The sequence below is a fragment of the Rhea americana genome, unplaced genomic scaffold (assembly GCF_003343005.1).
Source record: "Rhea americana isolate MKP2758 unplaced genomic scaffold, rheAme1 scaffold_22, whole genome shotgun sequence".
Taxonomy (NCBI): domain Eukaryota; kingdom Metazoa; phylum Chordata; class Aves; order Rheiformes; family Rheidae; genus Rhea; species Rhea americana.
This window is the reverse complement of record NW_028186329.1, coordinates 4,495,907-4,521,052: the sequence shown is the minus strand read 5'-3', so window position 1 is coordinate 4,521,052 and position 25,146 is coordinate 4,495,907. Positions and strand designations below refer to the sequence as shown.

The following is a 25,146-nucleotide window of genomic DNA, read 5'->3' as shown; positions in this document are numbered from 1 at the left end:
GAATCTGCTCTGCATCTACTCTTCAATAAGAGGATCAGATTTGGAGTTTAATAGCCAAATAAGTGTTAACATCCTTTACATAATAAATAAAAAATAATGAAAATTCTCTAGTATGACCATAAGTCAAGGATTGTATGATGGGCTCCGAGCGTAGTGCAATAGCAAGGATAATCTGCTAATGAGTAGAAACTCTTCTCCCACCCCCAGGTCAGATGGAGTACAGAGCTAGAGATTGCAGACCCTGATTTTGCAGACATGAAATAAATTCGGATAGCTTGGCATTAAATATAAAGTATCATTTTTTTATATTATAGTAAGTAGTACACATTCATTAATTGATTTGTCACATGTTGTGCCAATCCACTTGCAGAAATATGCTGAATAGCTGCAGAAACTGCAAATGAATTTTAAATGAAGATGACATTCAATTTGCAGGAAATAACTCTGTAAAGTATCATCTCTACTGCTTTCTTTCAAATAYATAGAAATACTAAGTAATGTTTGGGAAAGATATATTCTTTGAGACCACTTGTACATTTTAAAATTAATTAACAACTGCTAATTCTATAATCAGATTAAAAATATAATGCGTCCTGGGTAATTGTTGTGGCAAACAACCTTAAAAGGTTGTTAAAAAAAGGATCTTAAAAGAATCTTCACTCATAAATTTTTCATGGTGTTGYCCCAGGACTGATATATCTTAAAATACTCATATGAGTAGTCTTAAGTTATAGGAGCTGAAAGATGGTGTTTGGCTCCTTAGGATCCTTTACTGTAAGGAACCATGTCTTGGCCCATGTGCACATCTGCAGATTCTGATGGAAAGATCTGCCACTCATCACTTACGTTATCTGTAACAGTTCTCTCACAGGGAAGAGTGAGATTGTTTTCAAGAGTRGGCATACTAAGGTATGAATTTAGTTTTGCATTTGTGTCAAATGATTTAGTATGTTATTATTTCTGGAGTTGACTATGTGGAGTTTGAGATATATAAAGATTTAATAAGAGCCTAGCATGCACTGGGATAATAATGAATGGGAATAAGAAAGAAGAGAAAGATTTTGAAAAATCAGAATTTTAGGAGACTGAAGGAAGAATGCTGCTAGAGCAGTGAGAAGAGAAAGGGCTAGAGAGAAAATGACAATAATAGAAAATGACAAATATGTGAGAAAAAGGCAAGAGGGCACAAAATGGATTTTGGAAGGTATGCTTTTAAATGGTTTACTTAAATACTTCCAATATTACAGTTGTGAAAAGAAGACAGATGTATCTTTACATAATACAAAAATCATAATATTACTACACTGTGTTGCTTTACATAAAAACATAATTGAAGTGTGTGGATTTGGGGTGTTGAAATGGATCCCTCAAAATTATATCTGGTCCTTGCTAGTAACTTTTAAAACACTCTGAATCGTGCATGTCTTAGTCCTTTATGCCTACCCAATAGCAGCTAAAGACTTTTTATCTTTTCCTGTATTTCCTCTTCCATCCTGAATTTGTATTTCTGGGAGGGCTTTGCACTTCTCTTTTTTTTTCAGTTCCTGTAGTGTCAGTTAAGGTATTGGAATTTGATCTCAGTCATCCAGACTCTTTGAGCAGSTTGGAGTTTCTGTTTTATAAGTAAGGAGTCCTAACTTTAATGAAGGACAACTGGATGTAAGAGATGAAGGAAAATGATGCACTACAAATGAAAAGCAAAAATCAGAAAGATGAGGAAGAAGAAGTCTAAAATGAGGAAAAATTAAGAAACCTCAGGCAACCAAGGTGGCAAGAATATTGCAATGGGCAGCGCAATGGTCACACATTTTCTGGAGAAGACAGAAATAAGACAGAACTGTTGGGATGAAAATGAAACAAGGCAAATAAATTGACTTGCAATATTCTAACAGTTCCTTAGGATTTATTGCATTGTCTTGTAATTGTTTGGAAAAGGAAGTGATAATTTTTGGTCCACAGTGATAATGTTATAAAACCTCAACTTGTATGGCAAGGTATACTTTAAACATATGTGGAGATAAAAATTTTAAGAATAAAGGAATAATACCTGAATGCTCACACAAAGTCTAGTACTGCAAAATACAGCATTTCTCAGTAGTTGTTTATAAAGGCAATACATTTTTGGAGCAGTGTAATGGTTGAATGAGGTTTTTCTTAAACATTTAACTTCTGAGATAGTTTGAAGTGGTTATCAGTTGAGGCAGAGCCAGTAAATCAGTTTGAGATAAYTTTAAGTAAGCAAATCAGTTCTAATCAAAATGAACAACAAATTACATGAATAAATGTAGTTTTTGGAARACATTTCTGCTTCAAAACATGACTATTTCACCAGGGTTAGTAGTGTCAGTGACTATGTACAGGGCTATTGTACACTACATAGGATCATATATGTATTCAATCTGTATAATAAAACAAGCATGTGTGATTATATAGGTAAGACTAGGACTTTCATAACAGGTATTTTATTTTTGGTTTAGGGCATTTATAACAACTGAAATTGATTCCTAGTTTTTTTTTTTAATTCATTTCTGTTGGATGTTTTTCTAATAAGTACAAAAGAGCAACAAAAAACTTTGTCTTATTGTACAACCTCTGTTTCATTCATTTTTTTTTCTAGCAATCAGTTGTATTAATTATGCATGTTTGTACAGTGGGAAATATTCAGTTCTTGTCTGTGATGATGGCTCACAGGATGTGTAATAGTCATCGTAGCATAAGGCTATTGGGAGACAGAACAGAAAAAAGGTAAGAAAGCAATTGATTACTGAGTGGAAGGGGATCGGGGCTTCAGTTTTAGTGTACGGAAGGAGTATCTTGTTTGCTGGACTGATCTCTTTACTTTAGAGTTTGCTATCTTTCAGGTGCAGTTAAAAACCAACATTTCAAGTCAGTATGTAATTCGTACACAGCCAACAAACTCCTGTCTCTCTACACTTGAGTGCGCAGCTGTTGCTCTTACCATCATGGAAAAAAATAAGAGCATACAGGAGGTATGTAACCAATTTTAAATATTTCAGTTTTTCTGTTACGAGTATCCCAGGGACAGCAAAGTTAGATATTAATACTACATTTGGCAATCCAAATGTTAAGAGCTATGTAATGGTTCTGTAGCAAACTAAAACAAGAATGTACTAGTAAAAGCTATTTTCTGTTGGATATTTATGAACTCTCTAATACAGTCAAATTATTATGACTCTCCCCTGTAGTGTTTCAGAGTCTGTATGCTCTTCTAGGCTAATTCAGCGTTGCTGTCAAACTGTTGAGGGAACTTGTAAGATACAATGCTCTTGATTTTATTTTGATACTCTTTTCAGTGCATTAAGTTGTAGTACAGTACTTGTGCTCCTATATCAATAATGGAATTAGAATGGCTTTTTTTTTTTTTTTTTTTTTTTTTTTTTTTTTTTTTTTTTTTTTNTGTTACGAGGAGTTGTCTGAAGATAAACCTAGCGAAGATTCAAGGAAAAAAATCTTGTTTGGGTTATGTTTAAAGTACCAGCTAGTATCAGAAATCTCCTGTAACAGAACGTATTTGATGTTGGCATGACCATCAAGGTTGAATGCAACACTGAATGTTTATCTAATGGACCAATTTCTCCTCTGGCAGCACATTTTGTATATGGAACAATGAATTAGTTATTTAAAACGGCTATGTTCCCAACTCGTTACTTCAATTCCTCTTTTTTCTTTGCGCCTAACCTTCCCAAAATAGAAGCAGCACTGTTATGTATGTAGCAGGACTAATTATGCATGTGGCTTACGGCATCTCTTCCTGTGATGGTGTTCCTAAGATCACTTGATGCTTTACTTGCTTTACTGCAATATTTTGAAACAATTTATCATAAACTATGTACCTGACATTTGTAATATACTGAATTGCACCAATGTAACTTGTTGTTGATGTTTTTAATATTTTGCTTATTTAACTGTAACTTATCAAAAGCTACTGTATTATGTGCTAGTTCAATGAACTGTATGCTTAGTTGTTGTAATGTGTAGAGTTTACATATTGTACTCTTAATTASCAAAATTGTATTCACTCTGGAAGTATGATTAGTATTTTGTATCAACAGAAAATACTGGTAAAATTAGCGGAAATTATAGCCCATAATCATTCTGTTATATAATTTTCACGAAGCCAAAAAAGTGTCATGATTAGTTAGTTAGTTAGTGATTAACTGGTATTGAATGATGTGGCAGTCTATTTGGAATTAATTTTTTGTGCTAAATCTTGAAAGCTTTATGCCTTCTGACTATTTTGTACTTCTTCCTAACAGCAGATTAAAACTAAAGCAAGTTAGTCTTTTCATCCAGCAAACTCTACATCATTGTGTGTGTGTGTATATGTATGTATACACACAATATATATGCACACAAATATGTATGTATATACATATATATATATCCTTCTTCCTTTAAAAGGTTTATTTCATTTGAGTACAAAATAGAAACATCTAAGTTTTCTTTTACAAGTTATCTTGTAAACAAGTGGCTACATTGTCTAATACTGGCGAGCTAAATTACTTTAGTTAGCATCAAAATTTCCCAAGGGCTTGTAATTAACATAGCTCTAGATAGAATTTGTTTGAAAGAAAAAGTATTTCCAATATTTAAGGAAACTTAAAATTTGGAAATTAGCATTGGCAATATTTCTATTGTTCTTAATTAGGACTTTCAGATACTTAACTACCTTTTAAGTTTACAGGTAACTTGTATAGCTGAGATCTAGATTTAAAATTACTGGACTGACAAATGTCATTGAGAATAGCTACTGTTAGAATCTAAAAGAAGTTAACATGGTGGTCTACTGTGATTCATCTCCTTAATAGCTTTTGTTCGTTTCATAATACTAGAATCAAGTAATTCTTATATTTTTTAATAAATAAATATTTTGAAATGATCTTCTAAAAATCAAAGCACAGCAAGATGATTTTTAACTCTCAGAAAACAAAAGCTGATCCAACTCAACATGGGCAATTACGTATTACTACAGGAAAGGTAGTAAGCTTTTCTTTGCAAAAGCTGCACAACAGAGGCTATCTGAATACACCCTGCAACTAGGTTGAAGATAAACCRCTTTTGTAAGCGTGTCTCACTGGTTGCCAGCACCCTGTACAGGGAGTGCAACCCATTGGCTTATGTCTTCATTCTTACCAATCAATTTACAGCTGTTTAGTGCCATTGGAGGAATTCAGAATGTAGCAGTGTTTAAGTTTATTCCAAATTTAAGAATGTCAGTGCTAAGCCTTKTAAAACTGATCTAAGAGTAGTAGTCCAGACAGGTCTACTGAAACARATTGAAAGCTCATTCGTATATTCATTATGTTCTAGTATCCGCTGCAGGTGTTCATGGTCTCCRTCAAATAAGGAACGTTTTGATGCCTGATATCTCTCCACTAAAATGATTCCCAGAGCAAAAAATTGCTTGTGCAATTGCCTTAATGTAGAGTATACCATGCCTTTCCCTTTTTTCTCCAGCAATGCTACTTCACTTTGGTTTTTCAAGGATGATGTGAGAATGCCATAAGTGACATTCTGCCCAGTGACACTAGTGTCACCTCAACACTAAATCACTTGTATTTGGAACAAAATTGAGCCCCTGAAAATGCGGCTCAGAGATTTGAAATGTAGATGAAGAAACTTTCCCAGAAACTTGTATACTTCTGTAACAATGCTGATATCATATGTTTTTATGCTAAAAGAATGTAGTTATTTTAGAAGTTGAATACAAGACGAATGAGAAATATTGAAATTAAAGTGGGATTTGCATATTTAGTTTTATTTCCGTTAGTGTGCTAGGACAATGTTGGCATACTTACCCTTCGTTAGGGCTGCTATCTCATTCATGCCCAGGATGAATACCTTCTTAATGTATGCAACTCTTTCTTGTGCTCTGTTTTGTCCCTACCTCTTAGTGTTTGATCTGACCTGCTTCTCAAAGRCAAAATTGTCAGGTTCTCGGAAGTGCTTCTGCAAATGTTACAGTACCACAGTTTCATAAACATCAGTGAACTCTTAGCAACCCTAACTTAATTCAGAGAGGTTATTATTCCCAGCATAAAGGATAGTGCATTGGGGTCCAGAAAAATCAAAGTTAAGAATGACCAATTAAATTGGCACCAAGTATAGGTCACTAAGCTTTTTCGGTGTGTGGAGTCATGGTTTTTTGATTAAAGTCAGCTCCTGCTGACTTAGTTTCACGTGTGATTGCACTATACATCTGCACATGAGGCCGAATAGTAAGCCCTGCAACCAGAAAATGAAGAACCTTCAGTTAGGAACTACTGGAGATAAGTTTGTTTAATTAGTCTTATGTGATATCACTGGGGGCAGACAGGGATGAAATCCAGWCTCCAGGATAGCAGCCCAGCTGCTTTGAACATAAGACCCTTCTCTTTCTAAAACCCTGCCTCAAGGTATTTTAATGCAATCACAAAGAACATAGTTCTTTGTTTTATTGCTGCTTGTTGACTGAGTCATGGTAATTGATCATAGTCCATTGCTAAGGTGAAGTAAAATCAGACCTTAYGTTAGTGCAACTGAGGCTGTAAGACGCGAGCAAGGGGGACTGAAAAACGAGTAGAGAATGACAGCAGTTGGATGTGTCTCTACTGGCTGCCTTTTTTAGCATGTTTTTTATTCATTTCTGCCCTCTGTGGCCTCACTGGTTTTGGACAAACTAAATTTAATCAGCATTTTTAATATTAGTCCTAAAGTATAAAAGCTRGAATAAGTGATTCGTCTGTTATTGCTTACTAAGAAGTTGGGGTTTTTGTCTCCCCCATTTTTCTGCAGACGATACTCCGTCCACTTCAAGCTTTATGTTCTTTCCAGCTTCAGCATGGTGCCCAGATCCATCACAGCAAGGAACATCTTCTCAAAAATGGTCTGTATGACAAGCCCATGCCAAAGAATAAACGCAAACTCAGAAGAATGGAACTTTTGGTAAATAATGTTAAAATCTAGGAAAACTGTGCTGATAATATCGTGGGATTTATTTGAAGCTGGGAAATAAATGAGTCTGGATTTAATCCAGACAGCAGATTTTACTGGATGAGCCTTTTCATTTTGCAAAAGGCCAGGTGCTTTGTTCAAATGTTAAAAGATCGTTGTTCTTATTTTTCTATAGAAGAAAAATTTCTGTGAAAAATTTAGAATTATGTTATCTCTTGGGTGAAAAGTGTGATCCTCAGTATGACTGGATAAATATATTTTGGAAAAGCTTTTATCAGTACTGAAAGACATGGAATTTGAACATAACACAATGGTAAGGCTTCAGCATTTAGAAGTACATTGAATTTCTATTGGAAAATTTTAATATCTAATTACAGTAGATTTTGAAACTGTAATTCCTTATATTATTTAGTTCACCTGAACATAAGGCAGTATTTGTATAATTTTTCAAAACTTTTGAGACTTTSTTAAATAATCAGAATTTCTTTTCGTAAATTTATATGCATCTTACAATGCTGTCAGATTGAGTTTGTGTCTCTGACTTTGTTAGGGTGAGTTCATATACATATTTTTACCAGAAGCTGAACCCTTCCGATTTAGATTAACGGGAGGAGAAATGGAATGCAGAGATATGATTGTTGTAATTATAGCTGAAGTTCTTCACTTTCTACTTGAGCAAAAACTGTTTTTATCTGCATAGGAAAGGCAAAATACTGATGATATATATATATATATATATGCACCTATACCTATCTTAAAACAGTTATGGTATTAAAAGGATTAAACAAGCCCAATGTGAACAGCCCATTCAGAAGTATCACTCGGTGGAAAACAGTTATTTGTGGATACAAGTTGCTAACATGTTTGTAGGTCCATTAGATTTTACATGTGTTCTTTACCTAGTTTTTCCTCTTCTGTCCGAAATATGACTATACTACTACTTAATGGCAAGCACTAGCAAGCGAAAGGATTGGGTATTTTTGTGMGTTCTGTGAAGTAACGTTTTATGATCTAAAGGAAAGGTGAAATAAAGGCTTTGACATTCTTTCCTTCATGTTCATAAATGCCTCCTTCATGAAMCAGATTAAATGCTTAATATTTGCCTTTATTATCAGTTCCACTCTAGGTAACAACATAGAGCTAATCAGGTTCTAATTCATCTTAGACCACAGAGATTTTGATTTATGACCAGCAAAGAAAGAAACTATAGAAGTAGGGGTGTAAACAAAGCTCACTAATATATTAATGTGAATGTATTTCTGCAGTTAAAAGGAGAGGTCAGAATTAGGTCAGAGATCAGCTAATAAGTTTTAGTTAACCCTGAGCTGACAGTGACCTTTCGTTTAGGCATAGATTAACAATTTGATTTGTCTGACTATGTTAACAAAGTTTATATAACCTTGTTCTCCTCTTCTGGTCTAGATAAATCCTGTATCTTTCACTAATATCAGTAAACCTGAATTAGTTTTGACAAATCCGAGGCAAACAGTCTAATGTGATTAATTGTAGTATAGATGCCCTCTTCACTGGAACAGAGAAAGGGCACAGTTATTTCTGTAGTGGAGCACAGTGCAGGAATCGACAAGCTGAAGTTGCAGTCTCCTCCTGCAGCTTGTGTGTGCACGGTGTTGTGTGTGGTGCTGCCTCCTGCTCCAGGGCTGGCATGGCAGATGCTGGGCTGCAGATCTGTTTCCTCTCTGCTCCAAGACATGGTATAGACATGTCCAAGCATTCCTGGCAAAGGAAACTAGGGTATAGGGCTTTATTGTTAATGCTAYGTTTACCTTTTTGGAAGAACTTCACACTTAATGTTGTATCTGTTAATTTGATTTGCCTTGTTTTAGGCCCATCTAGAACAGTGGGGCATCCTTAGATCTGTACTGTGAAGGTTATTTCCTGAACAGAAGGTGAAATAATGTCTTTTTATAAAATGTGAACTTGTATTATGAAGAACAAAAAGAAATTTATTTTACTGCCTGGGCATCAGACATCTGCAAAATGCCTTAGAATTACAGGATCAAAAAAATAGTTGCCTTAATTGAGTTATAATCCTGCATTAAGTACTTTTGTGTGCACACTCTGTGAGTTCAGAGGCTTCATGTCATTCAGCAAAGGACAAATTTCACAGTACTCATAAAAGCAGGCTTTACTAATGTGAATAGTCTTGACTGAGGCTGTTCATTATTTTTTCCTGTGGCTAACAGGATTTGTTGTATTGAAGTGCTGGACACRTGGAAGCCTTTAATTGCTAATCCGTTATGTTGTACAGTACCAGAAGATCAATCACTATGCAGTAGTTGCTGAAGGAATGAAAAATAATTCACTGTTAATCTCTAGGCATTGTATTTTGGGGGATTTTTGCTGTCCCGTCTAGCAATAATAGAATGACCATTTAGGTGCAGCACAGTAGTCATATGAAATTCAATCTCAGTTAAGGGATTTTTTGATGCTATTAAAAACATTTTTTTAAAAAACTTTTTGATGCAATTGTGTGGCTTTAAAAACCTATATGCAGTATAAAAACATATTTATAAGTTTAGAAAGTGTTTTCAGGTTAGAGGATTCAGAATTTACCTCTAAATTATTTCAAAGAAGTGGGTACTCCAAATTCTAAACTCTGAGTGAGAAGTTGTGTTTGAAGAAGTAGCACTCTTTGCAAGCATTTTTATGAGAATGAATTTAATTAGCAGTTTTATTTTRTGCTTTCGTGGTCTATCTGTTTCACTTTTCACTTAAAGATTAATGAGTCAAAAGCAGCAGTCTGACAAGATACTGATTGAAAATAATAATATATTTGCTTAAAATATTTAGTCCTTTGTTCCTATCCACTTTGTACCTCCAAATATTGAAATCTGCCTTTCCAGTACTACTGTGTCATGCTTTGAGGAATCAGTGACATGRATGTGTTTCTGAGCACATGTAACAATTTTGCAAAGGTGGGAATTCTAAAATCTGCGTATTTTCRTGATCTGTAAGAGGAAGCTTAAGAAAATGATAAAGGAAGAAATCCTTCAGATTAAGAACACAAAAAAGCTTTTACTTAGAAAGCTTCAAATTAAATGTTAACGCTGGCCCAGGACAAGCAATTTTTCTATCTTCAGAATTCTACTCTCATTACTTCATAACCCAATTGAAATTCCAKCCAGAAGATGGTGTTGAAATACTACCAAGCAATTTCCTTTTGTTAATTTTCTGTAAAGTTTAAATAAATAAATAAATAAATGTTTAACTGACTTTAGAAAGGACAGAAATTATTTTTAGACTGAGGATTTTCTTCTGAACTTAGATTAAAAATTGTTCATGTTGTGTTTTTTGAGTTTTTCTGTTTTTACAAACTTAATTAAAACGTGAATTTTTAAAGGTGTAATGGCTCATGGTTTTCTTTTGAGGCTCGTTTATTGTACCTACATACATGAATGCACATAAATTATGGGGGTTTTTTTTGTTGTTTTGAAACCATAAAAGATTCAATTTACTATAATCGTATGCCACTGCTTCTGCACTGAATTGAGTTAGTTCACTTATGCTGGTATCACAAGGCTGTAAGCCAGATCCAGTGCTGCACCTTTTTTTGCACCACTCAGGTAAAGAAGAGATGTGGCTTCTCTTGTGCCTTTCTAAAGAAAAAGGTTCTGTTATCCATTGAAATCTGCATGAAGAACAAATTTCTCTGACTGTAGCACTCATACATTTCAACTTTAGAACTTCCTTCTTGCTTTCTGCRCTAGTTTGTCTTGTGTTTTCTACCCCACAAACCTGTTTGTGTTCCACTACTCTGGCATTGCCCGAGCGCCGCGTTTCCAATGCGCTTTCCTGCTAGGAGAAATGATCTGTGCCTCGAGTTTCTCACCCTTACCCTTTCTTCCCCAAAACTCTTGCCTTCAAGTTCCAGCAAAGCTGGTTCTGTCCTTGTGTAGCTTTTCCTTGTGTGCTCCCTGCTCCAAAACCTGCACTCAAGGGACTGTCATACTTCCTTAGCTACCGGTCGCTTCCTTGTGTCCCTTGTCACAATCTCTCCAAAACCCTAGTATTTCGTCTTCTGAGAGCTTGCCTTTTGAGAGGGTGGGGAGTGGRGGAGCGGAGAAGAGAATGGGGTAAAGAGGAAAGTTGATTTAAGGATTCAGRTGAAGTTGCTTCTGCTGCTGTGATATGGCTGGTAGAAAGCTTGATACACATCTCTATGGCTTGGTGTTAATGCCAGGGCTGTGCTAACAGCATGCTATACACCAGAGCAGCTGCTTTGTTCTACCTGTTTAAAACATACTAAAGTATTATCTGGACCCCTTGTTTCCTGAAAGATGCTTCTCAATTTTCTGTGTGAGAAGATGCATTTACCACTAAGCAACAGAAAAATTGCTGTGCGTCTGGGGCAGTGATGCTTATAGCACAGTTGTTGCTTATGTTGATATGTTTATACAGCGCTTGGTCTGAGTGTACTGTGCTTGCCTGCATTCTGTGCGCCTGCATGTCTTGTGTCATGGAAGTAATAGGTAGCAGATGCTCAGCTGGAAGTAGCTTTAAACTGTTCTCTCTGCCTCTGTAAATTATAACTAAAAACCTTAATAGTTGTAGTAGACCATATGCTCTGCTGAGCCCTAGTGTAAGGATAGGTAACAAATTTTACATGTTACGGCTGACCTGAAACTGGGACTTTCTCTGACAAGTGAAGGATTCTTCAACCAAGCAAAGTTAGTTGGTCTTGAATGTTGGGATTAAGCTTTAATAAAGACATACATCCTAGCGTATATAAATATTTAAAGCCTACTAAGACAAATKTACTCCTTAATGAGCTAGAGTAGCAGAGCAACCTACAGAATTTGGCAAATTAATAATATATATATTTCAGTATATATGCATACATATGCATATAACATTTCATATGTTTACAGTACATGAATTATTATTAACGCTAGATTTGAGATTTTAAATAGCTTTTTAGAATTAATTCCCCTCTGTATTAAAGGATGGTTATTGATTCTAGTTTCATGTCTTCCTTTCTCTGCAGGAGTTCTATGAACATTTGAATATACAGCAGATGGTTAGACGAAAGGCATAATGTAAACTTTTTTTTCTTTTGCATGAGTGTGTTGAAGAATGGGCCATATACTGATTGTGATTAAGCATTTGCTGAACCAAGGTCTGTATTTGAACCTTTTCTATAATTACCTTTTCTATAATTGTTAGTAGTAGGTAATAAGAAAAAGTGACACTATAGTATATTAAGTTATAATAGTTTATTACACTGGAAAATCACCTCTAAGGATTTATTGATTTTGCATAAAATCCAGTTGTCCTGTTCTTCTCAGTGCTGGGATTAGATGAGATGGCTTAAGTCTGTACTAGATGTGCTAGTGTATACCAAATGTGGAATTGATATTGTGAGGAAAACTGAATTCAAATGAAAATAATTTATGTAATTTTCCCTAGAAAGGCTGTGTGGGTTTTCTGTTTGAGTAAAAATGTGTATGGAGCAGGGTTTTTATTCATCATCTTATTTGAATATAATGAAATTACACAGAACTGGAGTATTGTCAGTCATTGTTTCATTCTGTATTGCATTAATAATGGTATTTGTTAATGGGAGGTGAAGAGTCAGGTTTTARATGAAACGTTGAATACTTTCTGTGACCTTTACTCAAAATAATTTTGTTTTTGAACAGATATTTGCTAGTAGAGAAAATACGCATTTTGATTGATCTTAAAATAGTTGCTCGGTTCTTGTTCTGTTTTGCTTTACCCATCTGCTTCCTTCCAAAATAGGCAGCAGTTCTTTTCTCTGTGACTTTGCTTGTCTCCCTGTGATCAATGAAAGTTTCACRTTCTGTAGGGCAGACTGAACTTCTGTATCTTCCTGAGAAATGAACTCACCCCTACTTCTCCATTCAGACACCAATCATGTTTTTCTTTTAAACYCCAAGGTCACGGTGGGATCACAAATGATGTTTTAAGACCTGTTCAGGCGTTGTTGGGGCACTGTATGTATTTGATACGAAGAAAGAGGACAGCTTGAGTGTACGTTTCTGTTGCACTTCCTGTTCAACAGAGGTTTATTAGAAATGGGAGGAATGAAAATGTTGGCCTTTGTCAAATGGTAAAGGACAAAATATGAAAATTAACTTTTAAGGTACAGACTTTGTACCTTGTCTAGGAACGTGTAAAGGGAGATCCTCATTTATGTGCCCTTCACAAGGTGCAAGGAGAGTTATAGCCCTTCTATTGAAGGAAAACAGGAACGGTTCCTTCTCCACATCTCTGGAGGCATGTGACACTTCAAAGGGGGCAGGAAAGGGGCATGAACACTCTGAAACTCAAACTTCTTGTAACACTGTACGCTATTAATGTCAAAATGAATCTGAGGATAGATGCAGCTTCAGCTGTAGGATAAGTCCCCTTTCAAGTTTAAGGGSTTTACAGCAAGAGGAAATAATGTATATAAAAGTAAAACAGGACAAGTCGTTCACTTACCTGGCAGCGTTGTTAACCAATAACTCATCTGCATTATTGTTTTTGCCTTCACAGGGTATATATGAAAAAATGATATMTAGTTTATAGTAATATATGACAACAATAGGAGAAAAAAAAAACAAGATATCACTCTAGGGTTTTGCATATGGACTCAGCCATCTTTGTTTTCTGTGACAATATCTAGGACTTTCAATTTCATAAGCAATTGCTTGTGTGGGAGCTGGGGTTTTGGAGTTTATTTTGTTTATGGTAACTAGAAACAAATTTGGGGATAAGAGAGAAATTGAAGAAGTTGGGTTGGATCTGAATAGAGGTACAACTTAGCTACAGAGCCTGAGAGTTTAGACCCTGTAAATTGAATCTACTCCGAGTTACTAGCATTTTCACATTACAAAAGCTGTGAGGTGAATGTTACACTTTCAGAAAACTAGCTCAAAGTCTTCACCTTTGACTTCGATATATTCTTTTGAAGTCTTAAGCCATGGTCCTGTACTGCCCTTTGCAGACATATGAACTTTGCTTTTGTGAAGCTTTGGATGAGATTTTGTTTATATGGATTGAATTCACTGCAAGTTTTATAACCAGCTTCARTGTTATGCCTGTAATATGCCGAATACATTCTGCCTCCAAAATTGCTGAAGCAACTGTAGAAGACAGTAACCTATTTCTAACATAATAACTCTTTGTATATGTCTCAGGTTTTTACAATGAAACATCATCCTCCTAAGATAATAGTCTGAATTGTTTTTCCAGCTGTAACACCTGAATCCCCCCACCACTTGCAAGTTCATCTAAAGTTACTATCATACTGGTTACTCTGGAAAAAAAAATACTATTTCATAGAAGTAGGTATTCTAGAGGTAATATTACTTGTCTATTTATATCAAAATGTTATTCAGTTCTACCTGTTTGCATTTTTCACTAATTTTTAAGAACTTTGTGATCTGCACAAGAAACTTCCCTCCTTTCAATCCAAGGTACTATTTCAGATGTGTGGCAGGTAATAGGCATTGATGAATAAATGCTTCAGATGTAATTTCTTTTTCAGGGGAAGATATCTAGTGCTTTTGATTACATTAGAGCTTAATTCAGGGGAAAAAATAAAACATGACAGGAGTTTTCTGCAGAGTGGCTCTTCCAGTTAATTTGATGATTTCTACAGAGGAACAGCTGATGAATAATTCAGGTAAGACAGGCAAGTGCCTCACTGGCTGGTGACTCATGTTGGAAGAAATCGTGTTAGAACCAAAGAATTCTATGTAAAATGCATGGTAGTCTTAATGCTCATGTTTAAGTATTAAKAAGTTTGGTCCTATAGGATAGCCAGAGGTGCGGTCAGATTGGAATCCCAAGCAGTGCTTGTGTATACAGCTTCTGAAGCTGTCACAAATAGTCTGCTTTAAAACAGAACGAAATGGCTCGTCTATGTTGTCTGAAGTAGTATCAGGCTCCGATTCCTAGGCAAGTTTTACTGGCTTATAAAAGAGAATGTGGTGTCAACATTTTACAGATAGATCTGGAACAACTATAGGGAAGAAGCAAATAACCTCTTTGACATTGCTGTGCTTCCTAATGAGTTAAACTTGTTGGTGTAAGTACTTGAATACAAGAACAGAAGGAAGATTTAATAGGAATAAAATATCTTAAAAATTGAACTATGATAGCTAATGCAAGAAATGCACAGTAAATACCAAAAGTTGTGTTTTAATTTCTGTATTTATTAAACAAGTTAAATATTTGTTGTACAAACAGGCCCCAGTTCTGCATGCAGCCTGTGGCTGATGCAGTAGTAGGATAATGTTTTATCTGAGAATTTGTGACGATTTTACAAAGGTTACTTAATTTCTACATCTTGATTCTGGTTTCAAAAACCGCTAACATACTTGCTCTATGCTTGGAAGGACTTACGGAAAAGTTAATGGATAAATTGTTGTTTATCTATTTCAGCAGTGCTTTTTAAGGCCAGAATTTGTCCTCTAGAGTGACTGTGGCTATTGAATGCCCCTTTTAGATGGAACTGGTCTGTTCCTTTTACTTCTTTCCTACTCTCAGCATGGCTTTGTACAGTGGCCTAAAGACTTCACTGCAGCATGTAAAACTTATTTGAACATCCTAGAGCTGAAAATACGTCTCAATATGCAATGGCATCAAAAGCCCAATACAATATCTGGATAGCTTAGGACAAGACCTTGAATATTCTGTACAGTGGCTCTAAATAGCTTTGTGACAGTCACAGTGCAATGTAAATTAAATGCAGCACAAACCCAAGGATGTGACGATAGTCCAAATTAGAGAAGCACACTCCTCACTTGTCACACATCTAATTAGTAAGGTTGAAATTATATATTTAGTAACATTTTTCCTGAAATATTTTTGTTAAAACTTAAAGGTTTTAATTTTCATCTAAGATAACTGTTTGAAATAGTACTATATACTATGTCTACATATCTTTGAGCCTTAATAACTTGCTATTTTTAAAATGAAAAATAGCAGTTATTCTACTATTCTGCTTGGCAGTTTTTTACCTGTTAACAAATGATTAGAGCTATTGTATACAGCTCTTGCATACTGTTTTTGTCTTTTACACAGGATATAATAAGTTTTAATTAAACCAACTCTGTTTGACAAAAAATATTTTAATGATGCTCTCTAATGTCATTAACTTTAATTTAATGGTGCTTAGAGCACATTGACACAGAGAACTGCTATGACATGTTTATATTTCAGTGCTCCTTGGATCAAAAGTCTGTGCTAATAAAGAAAAGGCGCAGTATTTATAGTGCTCTCTGTGATACGCAGATCTTCAGTTCTAAAGGCTGCAGGGAACAATATGGCATGGTTACAGACAAGTAGGTGTGATTCCGCAGAAGTGTAATTGCTGTTTTAGCAGAAGTATCTAAGGTTCAGACTTCTGGTTGTTTCTGATTTTTTTTGTGGAATTTTTAAGAATACTAGTTCAAGATAACAGGTCAGAATCAATTTCAGCAAGCAAAACCTGGGAGATGTTGAATAACATACATTTTAGTCTGTAAAAGAAATCTTGTCTATAATGAGACATAAAAAACATAGAGGTATGGTTTTTTAGATAATGATGTAAACAAGATGATGTCAGGTAATGTTGCTGCAAACTAACAAGTATTTCTTATTGAGTGATGTGGTAGCTGGTCATGTGCATCTGTCATACAAGCTGCAAGGTCAAGTGTTTAACTTAAAAAATTATAGCATTAGCATTTTGTGATCATGTTTTTCAAGTTGGTGAGCTGTCCAGTTAGCTTCAGATATTCTGTAGAGCTGTGCAGGCCATACTAGCCTTTGAGCTCATCGCTGCAAAAGTACTCGGGGAGGGAAAAACCCAAAACACCCCCACACACACCAGCCTTGGCATATAGAACATAAATTATATTGATGCCTTTTTGTGTTCTCTTAAGAGACTTGTCTCTCTATGAAACAGAGAAACCAGGTTGGTACTCATGCTAGAGATTTCTCCTTCCAGCTGCAACTTATTCACAGCTAAACTCTCATAAACTGCAAACATAGTTTACACTTTACAAAAGCTTGAGATATTGCGGATGCCTGTTCATAACTGTTTGGGTTTCTTCAGCCTTTCACCCTCCTTTGTGCTTTCCTTGATTTTTTCAATATCTCCTTGAGACTAAGATTTATATTCTACCATCCTTGGTTTTTCTCTTGACATGTTCTTTCCCAAATTAGGACCTAGGCTGACCCACTTCTATGAAAGGCTGTGTTTAAATAGCTTTCATTTAACTTTTGTCTGACAAGTTGTTAAAAAAAAAAAAAMAGATTACCTAGATTTCTCAACTAATAAATTATCAGAACCTTTCTCTTTTGTGTCTTTTTTTTTGATTGGATGGACTCGAGAATTATTTCTTAGTCTCTGGAGTTTAACTGCATATAAATTAGTTCTTTCATTTGCCTTACTCTGCTAACCACTTTCCATTAACATTGCTTTCGAAGATCACTAGCAACACTTTCCATTTTTTTTGATCCAAAGGCCTCGTATATCAGTATGTGACTGCAACATTAAACGGTTTATAAGACTGTCTCTTAAACTACAATATACAATTATGTACAGTTGTGGCATCTGTTTTCTCTATGCTTTTATGTTTTAATTTTACTCCTTAGGAAAATCTTACTAATTTTATCTTAAGGGACCTCTTTGGCTTTCATGTGTATTAACTGATATGTTATCAGACTGCAACTTTCTATTGAGACTTTATTATGCTATCAATGACTGATAACCAGCTTAAGATTTGCCTCTGTTGCTCAAATTATAGGGGATGTATAGGGGTGTGTTTATAAGGTCATATTGGTGCTCTCTTCTTGTCTCACATTCTGTCCCTTAGTCATTTGTGCGTTGGTATGTACAAGGCCTCTGCTTTGGTGTATGTCTGCTTCTCTTTGAGGAAGCTGAACCACAGGCCAGGAGCGAGTACAGGAGYGGGCTTTCCCTTTTTCCAGCATGGRTGCAATTGGTGTGCTCTGACAGGGGCTGGGGCCCTGTGGTGCGGGCGCAGTGAGTGCGYGCAGTACTCCGCTAGTGGAGACGCGCGGGCAGAGGTGTTTGTCAAAGTGGAGCTTCTGTGGCTATGCAGCGAGGTCGCCGAACATGTTTCAGCCCTCCTGGTTTCACGATTGGTCCCCTCTAGGCTCTGCCCGCTCTGCATGCAGCGCGGGTCCGATGCAGGAGGAATGGCTGGAAACACGTGAACCTGCTGATGCACACAACGGGGACAAGGTGCTTCAAGGCACAGATCTGCGAGAAGGCTTGTTCTGCTTGTCTCGTTTTCCCCTGTAGCTTTTCTCATGCTACCTTGGACAAGAAGCCAAGACCTTAATGGTCAAAGGCAAGATATGTTCATACAGTCTCTTGAATATAATTTATTTGGCATAAAATTTTCTTGCACTGAAAGTAACTACACAACTCATGTTATGCCCTTCTTGGGAAGGAGCTTAAATGCAGTTAATGTTTAATAATGAACAAAGCTGACTTTTTTTAACCTTTTCAGATTTTACTGCAGTGTTTGTTAACATTTTGTCTAGTGAGAAAATACTATCTTTGATTAAAATGAAACTTTGTGTTCTGATTTCTCTAAGACCCCAAGAGAATTCTGTAGTTTTGAACACTAATCCTGCTAAAAGTCCCTTTTACTTATGCTAGTGATTTGTTTTAATTAGTGGCTGTGTGTAAGAGGGACATAGACTTTGATGTTTACTTAGCTTTTGTTGTTGTTTTTGTATAAACAATTGTGCTTTGGAATGGGAATAGATATGCAGAAGTTGACTGTACATGACAACGCTGATAAAGTGTTTTCAGAGCACAGCCTGTTGGGAAATCCCATAAAACTATGTAAGAAATCAAGGGAAACAGTAAAGTTCATTAAAGATTCCCAGGAAGTGTCAGTGCTAAGCAGGAGTTTAATGGAGCTGTATCGTATACTAGATGTGATCAACAGGTCACTTTACGTCTACTTATTTTCTGTTATTCTTTATCTGCCACTGTGATAGTTACATCTGTGACAACTGAAGAATGTAACAGAATAATGTCAGTCACTAAATTGATTCCCTTTTCCGTGGACTTTTACTGTAGATCTAGATAGTCTAGACTTACGTGGTACTGAAAAGTGTTTCAGTGCTTTTTGGATTGCACTGAATGCTCACATCTGAACATCTGTAAACACTGAAACTATTGATATAAAACATGAGTTTCATGGTGTGCTTTTGAAGTGTGGTGTTTTTAAGATTATTGAAAAATAATTTTGAATTTTTGAGTAAGTTGCCTTACGGGAAAAGTGAGTAAKAGCAAATAAATTGATTCTCCTCTTAGAGGATTAATCTTGTGTGGTGATAGAATGGAATCTGTAGTCCAGARTAGTAGTATGATAGTGGAAGGAGGACTGAGTGCAGATCATCAGGAGTCAGAGTCATGAGACTGTGAAAAAAACGGTGACGTTTCTGCAGAAACATGTTGTTAGTAAGACTTCTGTAAGACTGCACTTGGGAAAGAAAGAARATTGCTAGGAAATTTCCCAGCACTACACAGACACTGAAAAATGTGGTTAGAGATTTACTGGAGCAGAGGAAGTGCTAGTACAACAATGGGAAACTGAATGGGTTTGGAAGGTGATTTATCAAGTTGTGTGTATCACACACGCCTGTGTGCACACACGTGCACGCATGTATGTATACTTTGTCATCAATGTATGCATAAATGAAGGCTATAATTGCATTCTGAGTTTTTGAGATTGTGCTTTTCAAGCTTTTGTTTTATAGTTTCTAATAAAAGGATCCCTTTGCTGGGGCTGTACTTTGTGATGTACTGCTGGAGGAACCATGTATAATTATTAATCAGTGATAAACCCTGGTAACTGCTTTGTCCAAAGGAGAAATTATGTACTATTGTTATGAGTGCATATGGAGTTGTACACAGAAGGTACGCCTTTGGAGACTGTTTCAGTTTTTAATCTTTTCTTGGATATCTGTTCTCTCATACTGACAAACATATAGAAGTGGAATTTTACAGCTACAGTCCCCTTTCTAACATCAATGAATRTAATTTAAGAGTGGCAAGAGGAATTAAGAGGAGTAGCCTCAAGTTAAACCAATTGATAGTTCTTGTATCCCAATTTAGTAGACTGTCAATATCCAGTTAGTTTTTTACTCACAGATGTGGACAACAACAAACAATAAGATACCTACTGATTTGGGTTGAGATTTTGTTAGGCACCAAGTCTTACAATGGGATTTAGGTGGCTTTGAGTTCCTTTGAAAACTCATTTGTCAGTGGGTTGAGAGCATTGTTGAATATTTATAAACAGCAATAGTGGCTAAGCTCAAGTGGACAGACGTGTCTTGGCTAAAGGAAGTGCTGCAAATCAGCAGCTCCCTTCAGTTACAACAGCAATTGTGGCTACTTATCATTAGGAGCAATCTCTGAGGTGCTTTGGCAGAAGGCCATTTAAAGTTTTAAGCCTAAAATACTTAGGAAATAAWTGTCAAAAAACTGGAAGTCTATGTGGCTCTTGAAAGGACTCAAATCCTGAGCTATAGGGAAAAAGCAAACCTATAAGGCTATTTTGGATTTTAGWAGACCTATTCTGGGAAATGAATCAGGAAAAATACCACCCCTTGCTATGTGAAGAAAATTATCTTCCTAATTTCACTATCTCTCTGTCAGAAAGAACACATCTGAGAAAAGTGGGCTTTTGTAAGTTGTGTTTATGATTTAATTCCTATTCTTCACACAAGAACTATCTTGCTATAGCAACTTTACTAGCACCCAGTAGAGTTCATACATAACCTGTAAGCACTTTTTTTCTTTGTAAACACCTTCTTGAAAGCAAAGATTTTTGTCATGGTTGGTGGAATTCCAAGTCATAGAAGTATCCATTAGACCTGAAGGCAGACTAACTAGATRTCTGCCTTTTAGTACATAATATTAAGACTTAAATTCTAGCACACCTAAATTTCATGCAGTTCTAGGCATCAGTCAATTAGACAAAGGAAAAACAGGTCAATTTTATTAGACTCCATGACTCAGGCAGTTGATTATCCTGAGAAAACACAGGGCTTGGTACTTTAGCAGAGGGTTTGCTTTTGTAATTGATTAACTGCTGCCTCCTGCTCTATTGACCTTCACTAATTTGTAGTATTGTCTGTCATTGCTTATCTGYGGCTGAGTGGGGAGCTTTGTATGTAAACCTCGGCATCGCTAAGGTCAGGGGGGCTTCATCTGTCTCTGTAGTCTGTTCATTTTCATTGCAAGCTTGCTGCTGCTTCGTTCCGCACATCCACCTGAAAATCTGCAGCCTTTGTCACACTGTCACTGTTCTAATTGTAACAGAATGAATAATGAAAATAGCTATGARTCATTTAAAACCATTGGGGGTTTCTTCTGCTCTGGTCCCATGCCTGCCGCAGAATCCTGCCTATCGCTGAGGGCAAAGAGGCCAACGTTGATTTGCGYGCTTTTTGCCTGATCATTTAGGGCCATGCTAGTTTGCCTTGGGTTCCATGGTGGCTTGTAGCAAAGGATTTAACCTGTTCTAATTGCTGAAAGCCCCTACCTTGCCCTATCAGCAGGGAGACTGCAACTGAGAGAGAACTGCCCCAGACTTTCACTTCAAAAAGTTGCAATAAATACCCCAAAGCTATATTTCTCAGTGTTCAAAACATGTCAGTGTTTACTGGGACCTACCAAGGTCCCAACTTTTAACGAAAGGTTTTGTTTTGTTTTGTTTTTACTGCTATCAATGTAATGTTTAAATGGACAATTGGCAGTTGTGTTAGGTATAGAGATTGTGACAAAAGTGCTGTAGGGTTGCTGGATTTTGGCAATTTCTGTATCTCATTTTTGCTGCAGGATGATTGCTTATATGACAAAAATGACTTTCTTCSTTTAGCTTCTGATGAAGTRTCAGTTCTGTTTGCATTATTTCCCATAGCCATATACAATAATGTGTTTTATTGTGACAGTACCATCAACTGTCTCTTTTTTAATAAGCGTTGTAAATGTCCTTATTTTAATTTCATCTCACTGTTCAACATATAGCAAGCTTTGTATTTTAGCAGATGATTCCTCAGTTCCTTAGTTTCTTCCCTTTGGATATTTGTACACATGTACCTTGCTTTACCCTCACCTTACATTGACTAAGGTATTACATGTGGTAGTTTCTCCAGATTTCTTCCTCTAGACACTTACGCTGAAGTTGCTGTTTAAAGCTTTTCGGTAACTGTCTAGATACATACTGAGAAGTCTTGGTGCTAGTGCTTAGTGAGCAAATGACTGCTGCTTCTCTCTCCACAATGAGATGGAGGACCCAAATATGCTTTTTCACTTTCCTGCTCTATATGCCTGTATGCTATCCTGATTAATGATCAACTTCATTTGAGTATTTGAATTTTCCCATGCAGAGGTTCTAGTATGACATTTTTCAGGTTGATCTGCAAGGTATTTTGTATTCTAAACGTTCTGTGTTTTCCAAACAATACACTGATACATTCATAACCACCACTGATGTAGTATAAGTCAGGAATAGAATTCGTGATACATTTTCTTTCTACTATAGATTGTGAATGAGAATACTAAATGATTTTTTTCCCATGCTCTAACTTGAGCAAACAATATGAAAATAAAGAGAAAAGATTCTTTAAGATCTGATTCTGAAGCAATTTTTTGTTTATTCTTCCTTTGCTTACTCAGTCTTGAATATCTGGAAAGATGGTGGGTGAATTAACAGACAGTCAGTGGTTTCACTTTGGCAGAAGTCAATGAAAGTCTCTTTAATGGCATTTTACCCTCCTTATCCTCCCTCTACCCTTGCTACTTTAAATTACTGTTCAGAAACCAATGTTAACCCATATGGAATGTGGAAAAGCACTAAAATTTGTTCTGTGCATCTTGATGAATATTTGAAAGGCGAAAGCCTGATGAATTTTTGAGTCCAACACTCCAGTTTTTGTAAAGAAACTGCACTTCTGAAAGAAGGCAAGTTGAGACTAAAATGTTACTGCCTCTAGCTTGAGAACTTTGCTCTCACTTTGACTGATGATGTATACCTGTGAATCCTTCAAGGTGATGCAACGTAAATCCTGAATGGTGTTACTCAGTCTGGATGATGAAGCAGAAAAATAACCTGTGTGCATATTTAAGACTGCAGCTGTGTTACACTGAGTTTCCTTTAACTTGTGCTCCTGTTTGTTTTCTTGGAAGGAACACTACTGTTTATGTATCTGAGAGCCTTAGTGGTGAGATCTATTATCCAGTGTGACAAAGCACCACTATTGCCCACATGTAAAGTACAGATGAAAGAGAGTAAGTTAATTGATATACTTGGGAAACTGCATTAAAATGCTGTTCTCCTTTGAATTTGCACATTACAAAGAGTTTTAAAAGAAAGCAAGCATTCCACAAAAGATCATTCATGAAGAGTGTTTTAAGTTTCTTGTATAGCTAGTGGGAAGAAGGAAAAATGTCATGAAGTTTTGCGTCTTAATGGAGTTTCATATAAATTGCATGCCTGTTCTTAGGTTTTATTTTCTCCCAGCAGCCAGCTGATATCTATCTTGCTACCTTAGTAACATTGTAGGAGTGAAGCACAGATGAAGAGCAGAAAGACATGAAGGCAAGGTCAGGCCCAAAATAAAAAAGCTTTCGGGGTTCCACCAAACTCTTTATGCCCACGCAGAACGGAAAGCTTTTTTCTCCTGTTATCAATGCTTAATCTCAGTGACGAGTGAATGACTGAAATGCAGAGTGAAGCAGGGGAGGGGAATTGGGCTAATTTGATTTTTGCCTGTGTTTCCAAGATATAATCAAAGACTGACTAGATTATTTGAAGGAGTTTTTTTTTTTTTTTAAAGCCTCCTAAACTTACCAAATATTATGTGAGATGTAGATTTAACACCGATATGGATTGTAAATAAGTAATACATTATTTTTTTAATACTTTTCATCAAGAACAATTTCAAACTGCTTGCARGTGGCTGTGGCTTATGTACAAGCATGCTGTGACAGAAACTATCTCAATATCTAATGCATTTAGGATGTTTTTTTCCCTTATTTTAGTTCTCTGAGTAGAATCTCATAATTCTCAGTTTTAACTTGTATCACAAGTGTGAAATGCCTGTATTTATTAAAGGGATTTTCTCTTYTGTTCTATTTGAGTAGATAGATGCAGCAACCTTACTTTAAGAAGTTCCTTCTGAAAGACACCCAAGACCCTTTTTTCTTCTGTCTATCTTAGGGTATTAGCCTCATTTGAACAAGACACAAAATTTCAAAGGCTGTAAGTCCTATGTTGTAATGTGTTGGTTACCTGGTCACTTCATTCATACTGATGGTCAGGCATCATTCAGGACCAAGTTAACCCTTGGTTTATGTTCTAGCTGATATCAAGATAGTAATCAAATGCAGAAATATGTATTAAAATTAGTGAATATTCTGCCCTTCCTCTCTGTATTTGATCTTTGTTATTTAATGACCAGCTTTACAGCATTGTGTCCCTGATGAACTGCTTCTGATCATCAAGTACATCTACTTTTACCTTCTTGTTCTTCCCCGTGAAGGCTATGCTTGACAGGAATCGGCAGGCAGGGACAGAACAGACATCCCCTTAAAGCCATACTACCGTTTAGTTGGGAAGATGGGTCTGGGATACCTCCTCCATCCTCTTCTGGACTAGTCATGTTGCTTCCGTGTTGCGTCTAGTTTTCTAGTCTTTTCTCATCTCCTGCGTATGSAAGTAGAATCAAGGCCTAGAAATACAATGTATTTTATCATGCTTGATTACTGATTTAAAAGAAAAAAAAGTTACTAAGGCACTTATTTGTATTAGGATAAGGTTAAGATTTAAAGGAAAACCAATTTTGCCTATATTTACAAGATTTGAGAAGACAAGCAGGAAATAGGGCCAGTGCTGTGCAGTAGGGTTGAGTATCCAGGAGGTGGCACCTGAAGTATTCCATTGCACTGAAAGCAGAAACCAGCCTGTAAATGACCCTGCTTTGCCTCTTTGCAAGGGAAAAGGCTGCACTTTGTTAGCTCTGTGCTAAAAGGAAAATCATAGTGGAGTGAATGTGTGCTTTTATCCAAACATTTCAAGCATCCCTTCTGATCTTTGAATTAATTCTGGGTATGATTATGGTGTGGTACCCAGAATTAATTCAAAGGTTTGAAAAATGTATGTACTTGCCATTTGATGCCTGTGC

General features: G+C 36.2%; 1 protein-coding gene across 1 annotated transcript in view; it reads left to right on the top strand.

Moving 5' to 3' along the window:
- The window catches only part of DTWD2 (DTW motif tRNA-uridine aminocarboxypropyltransferase 2), a 76,732-nt gene extending 66,411 nt beyond the window's left edge, over positions 1-10,321 (top strand). The window contains exons 5-6 of the mRNA XM_085305404.1: positions 2,862-2,990; positions 6,796-10,321. Of these exons, the coding sequence (XP_085161530.1) occupies positions 2,862-2,990; positions 6,796-6,966 (300 nt within the window). The 3' untranslated portion in view covers positions 6,967-10,321. The remainder of the gene's footprint in view (positions 1-2,861; positions 2,991-6,795) is intronic.
- Positions 10,322-25,146: the final 14,825 nt, after the last annotated feature.